The sequence below is a fragment of the Glycine max genome, chromosome 13, assembly GCF_000004515.6.
Source record: "Glycine max cultivar Williams 82 chromosome 13, Glycine_max_v4.0, whole genome shotgun sequence".
In the NCBI taxonomy this organism is placed as follows: Eukaryota; Viridiplantae; Streptophyta; class Magnoliopsida; order Fabales; family Fabaceae; genus Glycine; species Glycine max.
Genome location: NC_038249.2, coordinates 42,297,084 through 42,309,571, shown reverse-complemented (window position 1 = coordinate 42,309,571; position 12,488 = coordinate 42,297,084). Strand labels below are relative to the sequence as shown.

The 12,488-nt window shown below is 33.0% G+C and overlaps 2 protein-coding genes across 5 annotated transcripts; both read right to left on the bottom strand.

The window, feature by feature from the left end:
* Positions 1-3,238: 3,238 nt before the first annotated feature.
* LOC100789374 (pentatricopeptide repeat-containing protein At1g07590, mitochondrial) lies at positions 3,239-5,193 on the bottom strand. Its single transcript, XM_003541980.5, has 2 exons — positions 4,688-5,193; positions 3,239-4,550 (listed from the first exon to the last, which is right to left on the bottom strand). The coding sequence occupies exons 1-2, from the start codon at positions 4,958-4,960 to the stop codon at positions 3,300-3,302; spliced, it is 1,524 nt and encodes a 507-aa protein (XP_003542028.1). The 5' UTR covers positions 4,961-5,193; the 3' UTR covers positions 3,239-3,299.
* Positions 5,194-5,909: 716 nt separating this feature from the next.
* Positions 5,910-11,047, bottom strand: LOC100788333 (protein TRM32). Of its 4 annotated transcripts, none has more exons than XM_006594958.4 (6): positions 10,699-11,047; positions 10,073-10,163; positions 9,674-9,923; positions 8,739-8,812; positions 7,160-8,657; positions 5,910-6,964 (listed from the first exon to the last, which is right to left on the bottom strand). In XM_006594958.4, exons 3-6 carry the CDS (start codon positions 9,822-9,824, stop codon positions 6,366-6,368), a joined length of 2,322 nt encoding a protein of 773 aa, XP_006595021.1. In that variant the 5' UTR covers positions 9,825-9,923; positions 10,073-10,163; positions 10,699-11,047; the 3' UTR covers positions 5,910-6,365. The 4 variants fall into 4 exon arrangements, with proteins under 4 accessions (XP_006595021.1, XP_006595022.1, XP_006595023.1 ...); XM_006594959.4 differs by having other exon boundaries at positions 9,674-9,918; XM_006594960.4 differs by having other exon boundaries at positions 9,674-9,904.
* Between the last annotated feature and the right edge of the window lie 1,441 nt (positions 11,048-12,488).

Sequence of the window (12,488 nt, the reverse complement as noted above, 5' to 3'; positions counted from 1 at the left end):
GTAGTCAAGCTCTCTCCCGGGATAACTTTACAGTTCAAGCAATACTTCTTATCAGACTTCCTGATAAGGAAGAAATCTATCTGAGAACATGTCCCTCCACTTTTGTAAGTGATAAGATGTTCCTCTCTTTTCTTAAACCATGTATTGGCTATAGAAAGATCCAAAGCCTCCGAAAACTCCAAGATGGATTTACCCTCCCCATTCATCTCCCCTAGGCCAAAACCCCCATGCACCCCCTCAAAACCTCTAGCCACGCTACCTACATGTCCATTGAGATCCTCTCCTAGGAAAACTTTCTCTCCTTGGGATATATCCTGAAGTACCCCTTCTAGATCCTCCCAAAATTTTACCTTAAAGTGTTCTGCTAACCCAACCTGAGGTGCGTACCCACTAATAACATTAAAGGTGTCCTGTCCCACTACCAATTTTAAGACTATGATACGATCTCCTACTCTTCTTACATCCACGACATCCTTCTTCCACTCCTTGTCCACAATAATCCCTACCCCATTTCTTGATCTGATTTTTCCCGTATACCACAGCTTAAATTCCGAGTTGTCTAATTCTTTCGCTTTTTCACCTGTCCACTTAGTTTCTTGTAGGCACATAAAATTGATCTTCCTCCTTACCATAACATCCACTATTTCCATAGATTTTTCAGTAAGTGTGCCTATATTCCATGTACCAAAGCGAATCCTCCTGTCATGAACTAACTTCTTTACCTACACCCGTTCACGAAAATGTGGGAACCCTTGCTTACTTTTCACTACATCCGGGCGGCGATGCAGCGGCCCTTGCTCTTTTGACACTGTACTCGAGCCATACAGCGCGTTGCTTCCGGGCAACGACCTAGCATTCACATTATTACGTAATTGATCCATGTCATAGAGATTCGACAAAGTTTAACGTTGGCTGTCGAAAGCCTAACACAACCCTCTCCTTTTATCCGGGCTTGGGACCGGCTAAGAATAGCAAAGCTACCCTAGGCAGGATTATACTCAAGATTTCTAGTTAATTTAAATTTAGAATGACACTGTATCAGTTGATCTAGACATTCAGTGACAAAAAAAAAATTACTTTTTCTTTTAAATCAAAATATAACTGTTAATTCTTTAGAAAGGCTAAACGATTTAACTATGTAACATACTTTTTACCACTCACTTCGTTTTTTCCATATAAAAAAAATAAATAGTCTATGGTTTTTCACATGGACATCTAAGGAAAGAAATGAGAAATTTCCCGGAACTTTATTCAAGCAGCCTAGCTGATTACATCCTTTGAACATGACCCTTCTTTACGGGTATTTCATGTTGCTGTCTTAGGAATATTTTTCTTGATATGATTGGAATGTTAAAAAAATCCTCAACAATCAGTCACAGAGGAACTCATGGTCAAGTTCTTAATATCTCTATTCACTCTCATCAGTCTATACTAGCATCCAAAGAGGTCCCACCATCTTGTACATCTTTGTAGGTAGAAACAAATGGACATCTCAAGAATGGCACTTGCAAGCCTCATGAATGGGTCCTTATGATAGCGGTTGTTGTGTTACTCTATATTAATTGGTTTGCCGTTGCCTTAACTGGTTTCAACTTCGAATGCATCAGAAAAGACCCGCTCTCTTGGCTTTTGCATCTCCATTGCAAATGCTGCTACCACCTACAGCACTTGCAGGCGTTTGTCATACAGTTGAAGCATTGCCTCAAACCCATGGCACTTGGTATTCAGTTTCGATTTCAAGTTGCAGGAACAGCTAGATGGGCACAACAAAATCAAAGGTACTTGTTAAGTTATTATGTTAGTAATCCCTTTGACAAAGATTGTGGAGAATTCTATAGCCTCTATTTTCATTCCATTTATCCAGCATGCAGATTTATATGATATTGAGTATTCAATAACAGGGCTTATCTAAATCATGAACCTAGAATCATAACATGACTTTCTTTCCAAATTCAACATGATAGAAAATGTCCCCACAGCTGACCTAAAATTCTTGTCCGTGGAATGTGTAGTTAAATAATCCCATCACTTTCTTTATGTTCACTTATTCAATATAATTTTCCGAATTGTATATCATAATTTTATAGGGATATATGACACATTTTCTAAATAAAAACTTTGCCATGATAGAAATAGAGTTGAATTAATTATGATAATAAGAACCATGATGTGCTATAAGATTAGAGAAAAACTAATTACTGAACTTCTCAGATATACATAGTACTCTAAGCCAAGAACATTTTGCCTAGCAGTGGAGATTCAGATTGTATATGTTCTTTAATACCTCTTGCATCTTATTGATGGATTCGAAATTTTAGTTAATTTGATAGTTAATTTTGGTTAAATTATTTATTTATTTTATTGTTGTTATTTAATGAAATAATTTTTTTAAATATTTTTGTAGTTTTTGATCAGCAGAATTTAGAATAAGAAAATTTCAAGTGCTTTGAAGAAAAAACAATGTAAAAACTTAAAAAATGAAAACCTTGAAGAAAAAATTGAACATTAAGATAACTCGCTTAACGCTTAAAATAATTTTAGCTTGTCTCCTCGCTAGTATATCTCTCATAGGGGAAATCCTCTATCTATAACAGGAGCTTAGAGACCAAACTCTTGTAATGTAATTCTTCTCTATTATCTATTTAATACAATTTTGATTCTATTATTCTTCTCAGTGTTTTTCTATCATTATGGTCTCATCACCCATATAATGTTTAGAGGGCATTTAAATAAATTCATTGTTACAAATAAATTGACATTTATTTTGCCCAAAAGAATTTTTACATCTCTTATTTTAATGGAGTTTGTTATTTTTGTCTCTACAAAGAAATTTGGGGAAAAAAAAAATAAACTAGACACTTCGTGCGGAAAATCAAAGATAAGATAATTCGATAGATACAGGTGGAAATAGATATTTCATTAATGAGAGAAAATCTGCTACATTACATTATAAGTAGTAGTTTTGACATATTAGGTTCCAACATTATTGCATTTTGACTTCATCTTTTCGCATTTAAACTATTGTTTATTTTTCTTGTTATCTTTCTTCTTTTCTTTTATCCTCAATTTTCACACTTACAATTCCTTTTTTCTTCTACTTCTAATTGCTTAATAATTGGGTTTGCATCACTTAAGTACAACCAAAATTATTATGAATTCGACACTTGAACTTTCATTTTAATCTTTATTAAATTAGTATATTTGCCAATAAATTAACATCGACTCATGTCCCACCACCAATAAATATTTAGTAAATAGAAAGACAACAAGATACACATGTTGAAAATAATCAACCAAAATCAGGTCCGAAACTGTTCTGCAATTTTTAGAAGACTGTAGGTTTCGGCATCTGGTCTAGCTCCCCCAAGAATCATCCTTTTCAAAAGATTTGGATCATAAATCTTAGCTTTTACATAAGCCTTAATCAAGGTATTATATACAAAAGTATATCTACAATACTTAGATTTATGAAATTCTTCAAACAATCTCTCAACATTTCCCATGTCACCTTTTTCAGCAAAAATCTCAACAATTGAAAGAGTGGTCTCCAACCATGGGATTGAATTTCTAACCCTCTTGCTAATTGTCAAACGCAAGCCTAAGTCTAATGTCTTTAAACCTTGCTCTGCCATACCAGATTTCAAGCAGCCCAGAGCAAGCTGACGATAAGTTATGGCATTTGGTTTACACCCACTTGCCTTCATATTTTTGTACAGTTTAGCTGCTTTGCCAATGAATCCATGTTTGCAATATACAGACATCATTGAATTGAATTGCTCTACAGATTTCAATCCTTTTGTTGATTCCATTTCTAACCAAAGTTCTTCAGCCTGGTTTAGCTGTCCAATTCTTCCAAATGCTTCAATGGCTAACATGTAACTTTTAGATCTAACCGAGGGGAGTTCTCGAATGGTGGCCCAAACTCTTTCTAGCTCCTTTTGGTTCCCAAGATACCCATACAACATAAGCAGGACATCCAATGTTGACCAGTTGTTCCCTGTAATAGACTTCTCCACAGCTTCAACATATGCTTCAGTTGCAGTATATAATCTGGCCACCGCATGAGCAATAGCTAAAATGCAGTAAGATATTTCATTCGGTGCAACCTGTGCAACTTTCATACGACTGAAGAACTTCACCAAATTCTCAAGATTATGTTCATTAGCCTCTATTTTCATCAAAATATTGTAGGTGGACACATGTGGGGTGACTTTATCAGCCTTCATCTGGGTGAGCAACTTGGGTATCATCTTCCTGCGACCCGGCGAGGAATGCAGAATAATGAGGCGGTTGAAAACCAAGTGTGAGATGAGAAACCCCAATTCCCTCATTTTCTTCATGTACTCAAGTGAAAGCTTTATGACACCCTTATCCAAGCATGCAATCACTAGGTTGTTGTAGAGCAACTCATTCTGAAACTCAACGGGAATTCGCGAGAAGAGCTTCTCACCATGTGAAATCCCATGAAGCTTAGTTGTAAATTCCACAAGATAAGAGTAATCCAGTTCCTTAGGCCTGTAAGGCCTCTCCCTGATCACCCATTCCATCACCTATCAATCAATAAAAAACGATAAAATTTTCATTTTTCTCTAACAACAGCTAATGCCCTTTTCATTCTACATCATTTTTCAATAAATCTAAGATGGCTTTAACATAAAAATTCACATTCACTATATACATGACTGACCTGAAGGGCACGCTTGTTCATGTTGAGCTTCCTGAGACGGTTAACGGCGTGAAAGACGTCAACGCCGTGAACGGGGAGGCCATCTCTCATCCAACTGCAGAAAGCGGCGCCGACAGATTCTCCTTTGGGGAGCCTCTCGATTCTCCGAGATAGGGAATCGTGGTTTTGTGTTGCTTGGGTGCAAAACAGTTTCAAACTAATAATGTCACAAGGTGTTCGACGTATTAACTGAACCAACCTCTGTTGTGCGAAGATGGCTGTCACACTTCGCATGCTTGTGTTTTTCCTAACCCCAAATAATCACACAAGGGAGTATGGTGGTTCGAATTCGTAAGCCACCTCAGCTTTACAAAGACAAGGGCATAAATGCAATGCATCTTAGGTGATTCCATGAAGTCTAGGACTCAGATGTACATTGAATATACCTTGTCTTCACTCCTCAGTGCTGGAATCCTTGAACAGAGCATTATGGCAGCCAATTATCAATGCTAATGATAATAAACTTCTTTAACCTAAAATTATGATATTTCATTATTCTAAATTAATTTAATTTGAGGTTTCATTATTCTCGAAAATATTATGATATTTTTTTCGAATTATATACATATAATTTAAAAATGAAAAAAAAAACTAATTTAGCCATTAAAATTATAATGATCAATTAAATTAGTTTCTGAAATTAAAAAAATTAAAGAATGGTGCTTAAAATTATAAATTGTGAATTAATTTAGTTTTTGAATATATAATGCTCCATGAAATTGATCCCTAAATTTTAAAAAAATCACAAAATAGTTCTTGAAATTATAAATCATTAATTAAAATATTTTTTTTGCTACATTAATCGTGTCATTTAATGTTGTTAAAAAGAATAAATCAACACGTTAAATTTTTAATTGACAGTCAACTAGGCCTTTTCCAATAATAATTTTATTCTCATCCTGATGGTAATTTGCTGAAGTATAAAATTAAAATAAGAAAATAACATTGTTTAAATATGGCTAATTTCCGGGAACATCAATCTATTTTTTTTTAGTTTATCCAAAATTATTTTATAAAAATGACATTGATATAAAAAAATATCCATACATCGGATCATTTGACTCGTAACAATATTATAATTTGGGTTTGAATTTAAGATTCTTCCATTAGTTAAATAAGCTAGCAATTCCAGAGACCAAGTATAACTCAAGCATAGCATTTTCGGTGCAGAAGAAACATGATATTGATTCGTAGAAAATAATTTTTCATCAATTACTGTCTCTACCAGTAATCCAGTACAGGGAAATGAAACCTCCAAGGTGAATACAAAAACACCTTCACTCATATACGTTATATTTACATGGAAAATCAATCACGCTATGCACCAAAACTCTCCATGAGCAACTGCTTTACATGACATACCAGACAATCCCATTTATAAGTTAATAATAAACATATGAATCTTATTAAGCATGAAAAAATGGACATGGAGCCGAAACACACTGGAATCAATATTCGACAGCATGTCATTGCTAACTTGCTGTAGCAGTGAAAGGCTTGAGATCGGTCCCTTACGACATCTTCATATTGAAATTAGGAGCCAATCTTGTTGTCTTCTCTTGTGAAAACTCGTGGATCAGCTAGGAGAATTTCCAGAACAAAACCATGGTATAACTAATCAAGCAGCCCTCAATAGAGTTCATGAGAAGATAAATTCATCTAACAACTCATCCATGATCATTTCCTCTAATTCAAGTGCTACATACTCCTCTTCCTCTTGAAGGATCATCCAGCCTTTTCCTTTTGCCAAATCACGACCGACAACATCGTCTAGTGTCTGATCTAGCTCAGGTTTCAAGTTCAGGTATGAATTAACACTATTCCATACTTCATTCAGAAGATAGTTCCCTTTAGGCATTGAATGGAGGCGGGGGTTGAATGAGAATGGTCTTGGGAAGTAAGTTGGAGACCTTCCATATATTTCAAGCAGCACCTCGTTAACTAAGTTAAAAAGAAGCTGGTGGTTGATTGTCTCTTCTTCAGAGGGTTCAATTTCATGGCGCAAAGTTGCATCCAAATCTTTGAATATGGAGGGCTTTAGCGGCTGGTCTACTGTGTATGGCATCTGAGTGTGCTCATTTCTCAAGTAGCCCGAAAATTCAAGAATATTTTTCACATATTTGAAATCGGAAGTGTTGTCTGTGTCTTCAGCTGTCACACTAGCATTTCTGTCAGATGAATATGATAGATCAGTCTCTAATTCGTCCAATGTAGATCTTAGTGAATTCAATTTTGTACCTGAAATGATAAATGCCAAAACAATCAGCAATTAGTCAATTACCTCTGTTGTTGTTCATAGCACAAATATTAAGAGAGGGAAAATTGACTGCAATATTTCATCCAATGATTTTTTTAAATATTTACTTTAAATAAAAAAAATGTTTTCATGATATCATGACATCTCAAAGACATACTTAGCATAAATTTGTTTACCTTCATGGCTGGTTTTAGTGTCCTCAAAGCTAGTTTCAAGAGTTGCCATCACCTCCTTGCGAAGATAGGTAGTCATATTACTCATTTCCTCTTTTTCTTCGGGAAAACTTCCATCTCCCACCGCTGGCTCATTCATGTCCTCCTTCTGGTCACAGGTAACTTCTTCATCAATTTTCTCCATAATCTTATCTGATAAAAGATTGGGATTTACATCTCTCTCACTCCCTTCTACTGTTTCCACAATTTCAGCCTCTTTAAAATGATCAAGTGACCTGTCTATCTTCAAAGGAAGACTCACTGATTTTCTATGAACACGATTATAAGCTTCCACTTTATTCCCTATATCATTTGTATCAAAAAGTGCATCTTGTAGAATGAAGCCTAAAGTCTCGAGATTAGGCATAGACAAATTGCTTCTTGAAAACCTAGGAGTGTGCCCATTCTTGTGGATCTTATCCTCGTTTGTCAATTTTAAGCTTTTAGACTTTGAGCTTTGCCACTTAGTGTCTTCGCTGAAGCTTTTCTCAAACAACTGAGTATATCTATCCAACGATTCATTCAGAGAGGATGTTCTTCGCATGAGGCGAGCATCATGCTTGTTGGAATCATAATCAGAAGCTCTAGTTTCATTTGAGCTTTTACTTCTTTTGAATTGTTGAACCACACCATCTTCTAAGCTTTGTGAGATCTCTTCCTCATTTTTGTTCATGCTATATTCAGGTGAATCCCTATGGTGAATTGCTTCAGCAGAAGTAGCTTGGCAACCGCTTTTTCTGAATTCCACAAGAGCATGTTTTATCTTCTGTTTTATAACTTTGAAATGATGAAGAACCGCTTGATTCCAACCTTTGTGATTTGATCCCTGAGAAGGCCTTAAAGAAAAGAATGCTTTTTGTTTCATGGTACTATCCACACCAAGATCACTCGCTAAAGGCATTGGATTCTCATAAGAATTATCTTTCACAGAACTGGACACTGACATGTTTGATTCTTGAGTACCAGCATGCAACTTTTCTCCCTTTGGAAGGGCCCAAATTTCGTTTTGCTTGTGTTTTAAGGACCTAGAGCTTATGTTTCTCATCTGTGAAGTTGAGGCTAAAGGAAATGACCCAGATTTTGTCAATCTTGCATTGATGTGGGATGCTTGTTGGACTTTTTTCCCACCAAAGTCTGTGTCTCGAAGAAATTTGAGTAATAAATCCTTCTCCACTCTAAGTAACTCGAAAACATCAGTATGTTTCTCAAATTTATTGGAAATGTTTCTGTTATGCTTGTTTGTTTCCATAGGCTTATGGTTAAGGTCATCTTCTGTTGTCTTGCCATCTTTCTCCAGATGAAGTGCATACTCATTACTGGCTTGGTTTTTCCTTGAGTAGTCCATGGTTCTACCGCCTTTGGAGTTTTCGTTGTTAACCTTTTTCTCAGTGCATGGTTCCTTTTTGCGATTCTTGGGAGAACTTCTGCCTGCAGCATGCAATTTTTCGCTATGTTGCCCGACCTGATATTAAACAGGAGATCAATATATAGTTGTTTGTGGCCATGACCTTAAAAAAATAAGATCATGAAGTTTTAAACTTACAAGGAGGGATTCTGCTTCTGTAACTCCATGTTGTTGGTCTTCATGTTGGTCATACAAAATGGGTTTTCTCTTATCTGCAGGAAGGTTAAAGAGCTTGCTAAGCATGTAAAGTCTTTGACAGAAGCAAAATGTTTTATGATGATTCATTCAAGAGAGAAAAATGCCAAGTGATCTGCAAAGCCAGAATTTCTAGTGCTTTCTTAAAACAAAATTACCATCAGTTGTTTCCTTCACTCAATCAGGACTAACAATAAGACGGAGTGAATGATATATACTTAATTAATGACCTAGTAGTTTGAAAACTTTCAAAGTATACGAAGAATCACATGTTACTGCAGTAGCAGATGTACACAGAAGGTACTTTGTGTTCTAATTTAAGTAGTCCATCTGCTTTTATTTCTGCTTGACTTTATGTATCAAATTCTAATTAATTCTCCTCTGATTACATCGACTAAATTATCCCCTTATACTTTTTTGCTTTGGATAAATAATATTTTATCCCTTTCACACTGTCTCAGGTTACTCCTAAGCTCTTTTATGGTATCACTATAGTTTGGGTTAAAGTATAAATTTTTTTGCTAATTTTGCATAACTTTACTGTTTTAGGCTCATTAACTAGAATTTTGGCTTTAGGTATAGTATTTTTTAACTTCAACCCTAACTTTTTAAGAGTTCAGTGACACCAAAGAAAAAAAGTTTAGAAGAATTAATTGAAAAATTGTAAATTTACAAAGGAAGTAATATGTAACATTCCCTTATGTTATACTTATGTACACCTTTTGCTGATTCTTTATAAGGCAAAAAATATACAACAGCAGTCGATTCCATATATTGTAAAAGCCAAATACAATGTTTCATATATAAATAGAAAAACCAAAAAATTAAGCAATAATGAGTGAGAGAAACTAAACATGATTTGTTGTGAAATTGCTTACATGTGGCATGTTTTCTCCTTTTGTGAGGAAACACCTTTTTTACGCGCCAACGATGGTAATCAAGAATTTGAAGCATGCCCCACATGCATCCTGGATTATTGTCCTGAATTTGAACAGTGGTCTGGTCAGAAGAAACCAAGTCCTTTCCCATTACTACTAATACGGGTAATCTTGTTCTCTAGTTTTTGAATCCACTCGAGTGTTAATCAATCTCTCCCACTAGGCCCTGTCCTGCGGAACGGAACCTTGACTAAAAATATAAAGAATTAAAAAAAAGTTTATATTACAGAAAATAGAGCATCATTGAACACGAATATCTCAATCTCAAATTGGCATCAGGTTTTGGATTCTTTTCTACTTTTCTTAATAACCGCAGCTTAAGAGAAGAGGTTCTCTAACCTTGTTCTCAAATCTTCGCCTGAATGAAGTACGACTGTACGAGTGAATGAATATGAACAAGAAATAGCTAGCCTCAGGGATGTTTTCAAAACTGTGTTGCAACAAACGGAGAGTAAGAATATACTGAAAATTTTACTGAACATCTAAGTTAACTTTTAAGCATAAAGGATAATTTGATTATCAAAACTCATTAGCAAGTATTCATACGAATAAGATCCTTTTGCAGCTTGGCAGCACATATTGATAATTATCTCCAAATTCATATTATGAATACCACTAGAACAAAGGTACATAAGTTAGACATACCAAACAAAGGAGAAAACATGAAATTGTGAACAAAATAAAAGTGAAATCAATCAAAAAGTAAATTGAAGGAACATATATATAGCGATATTTGTCTATTACAATATACACATGCAGGTTGATCAAATTCAATCAAATCAAATAAAACAGAAACTAGAGTTCACATGTTTTCATAAAAATTAAAATATTAAACAGAAACATGCATCTGATCAATATCTAGAAAAAATAGAGATACGAGACTTGTAACGTGAGAAATAGAGTTAATATTTAAAGATATATAAAACTCTCTTCATGATTCAACGTACGTATAGTGAAAGTCTAACCTCTAACGGATGAAAAACAGAAGAGGAGTTTGCAGTGTTTGAGTAAGGAGGGCGCAGGCAGTGAAGCAGTTTGATCAGAAAAAGCTGGCAAGAGATATATATAAAAGAGGGAACAACCTTGGCGACAACTAAAGTACAAGTCAACGTATGAGTATGTTATTATTATTATATATATTATGGCTGCGAAACAGAAACAGAAACAGAAACTGAGGAGGATAATAATAAGATAGGAGGTGGAAGGAAGGAATGAAAAAGGTTGTTATGTGTTTGTTGTGTTTCCTTCGAGATAGATAGATATAAGAAGACCAACTGAATCACGACGCCAAACCCGCGCAAACCTGGTGGTCTTTGCTCGCTCTTGACCAAACCAAACAACAAAGTCTGCTTATTAAGGTCTAAACTCATACCAGATATTAAGGTCTAAATTCAATTAGAATATTTTGTGTTTTTCTTAGTAGATATTAATAAAACTAATAAAGTTTTAATGTATATTTTATATAGACAGATTCAAATGAAAAGTCGAACGTTTAATAATTTATATTTTGTTTATAATGTTTACCAAATATAATATTTTATACTATTCAAATAAAATTATTCTATTTAATAATATTACTAAAATTAATTATATATTTTATTTTATAAATGTAATATAAGGTAAAAACTTGTTTATATATATGTATATATATATAATGACTATAATGATACTTGTGTAGAACTATATTATAATTTTTAAATTTAGTTTCTTTTAAAATGTATTTTATAAATAATGATATTCAAAGATAAAAGTCAAAATATAAAATATTAAATATATTTACAAATTTAATTTATTATAGGTATGTTTAATAAAACACACACACAAATGAAAAGTCAAATGTTTAATGAATTTGTATTCTATTTTTTACATTTAGTTAATTAAATAAATTATTCTATGTTGGGAAAAATTAGATTATTTATGTATTTACATAAACATTACATTAATAATATTAAATACTACATTAATATTTGTGTTCAAGTGTTTATAATTATATATATATATATATACTTGAAAATAAGTACTTTTCAATATATATTTACATTTAAAATTATTGATAATAATTAATTTAAAATAATATTTAAGGATAGAAGATTTGAATCATAAATTATTAGTATATACTAATTTATATAAAAAGAAAAAAATCAACGAAGAATAATTTTTTTAGAGTTACATATATATATATATATATATATATATATATATATATATATATATATATATATATATATATATAAAATTTTAAGTGCTTTTTTTTGAGGTCACACTTCCTCCACAGGTTTTGTTGAAACAATCCTATATCGGCTCATTCACGCGTTTAGTGATTAATGTATTTTTATCATATTATAAACATTTAAGTATTAAATTTTATAGTAATTAATTTTATTTATTAATATTTTTATATAGAGAGATTCAACTGAAAAGTCATGCATTGAATAAATTTATATATATTTTTATTATATTTAACAAATATTTAATAGTACTTAAAGAAAAACTATTTATATAAAGAATTTTTTTAACATATACTTATTTTTTAGCTGAAGTATGTCAATAAATTATAATAACGACTATCTTAAAATATATTAACACTGCAGCTTACACATATATTCTAATTAAAAATAAATATGTGTATATTAGAAAATATATTAACAAATTATAATTAAATATTATCTTAAAGTACATCAATAATATATAATTTGTTAATTTACTCCAACTGGAAAATTGGTATACTTTAGCAAAAACCCTTATATAAATACAT

What these genes read in the sequence shown, in the direction of transcription:
- LOC100789374 (XM_003541980.5), bottom strand. Translation starts at nt 4,960, where the DNA reads ATGCGAAGTGTGACAGCCATCTTCGCACAACAGAGGTTGGTTCAGTTA. An exon ending in TGAACAAGCGTGCCCTTCAG is followed by an intron (nt 4,551 to 4,687) that starts GTCAGTCATGTA and finishes ATTGATTGATAG; the next exon opens with GTGATGGAATGGGTGATCAG.
- LOC100788333 (XM_006594958.4), bottom strand. Translation starts at nt 9,824, where the DNA reads ATGGGAAAGGACTTGGTTTCTTCTGACCAGACCACTGTTCAAATTCAG. An exon ending in AAGGAGAAAACATGCCACAT is followed by an intron (nt 8,813 to 9,673) that starts GTAAGCAATTTC and finishes ACCTTCCTGCAG; the next exon opens with ATAAGAGAAAACCCATTTTG. An exon ending in CACTAAAACCAGCCATGAAG is followed by an intron (nt 6,965 to 7,159) that starts GTAAACAAATTT and finishes TTATCATTTCAG; the next exon opens with GTACAAAATTGAATTCACTA.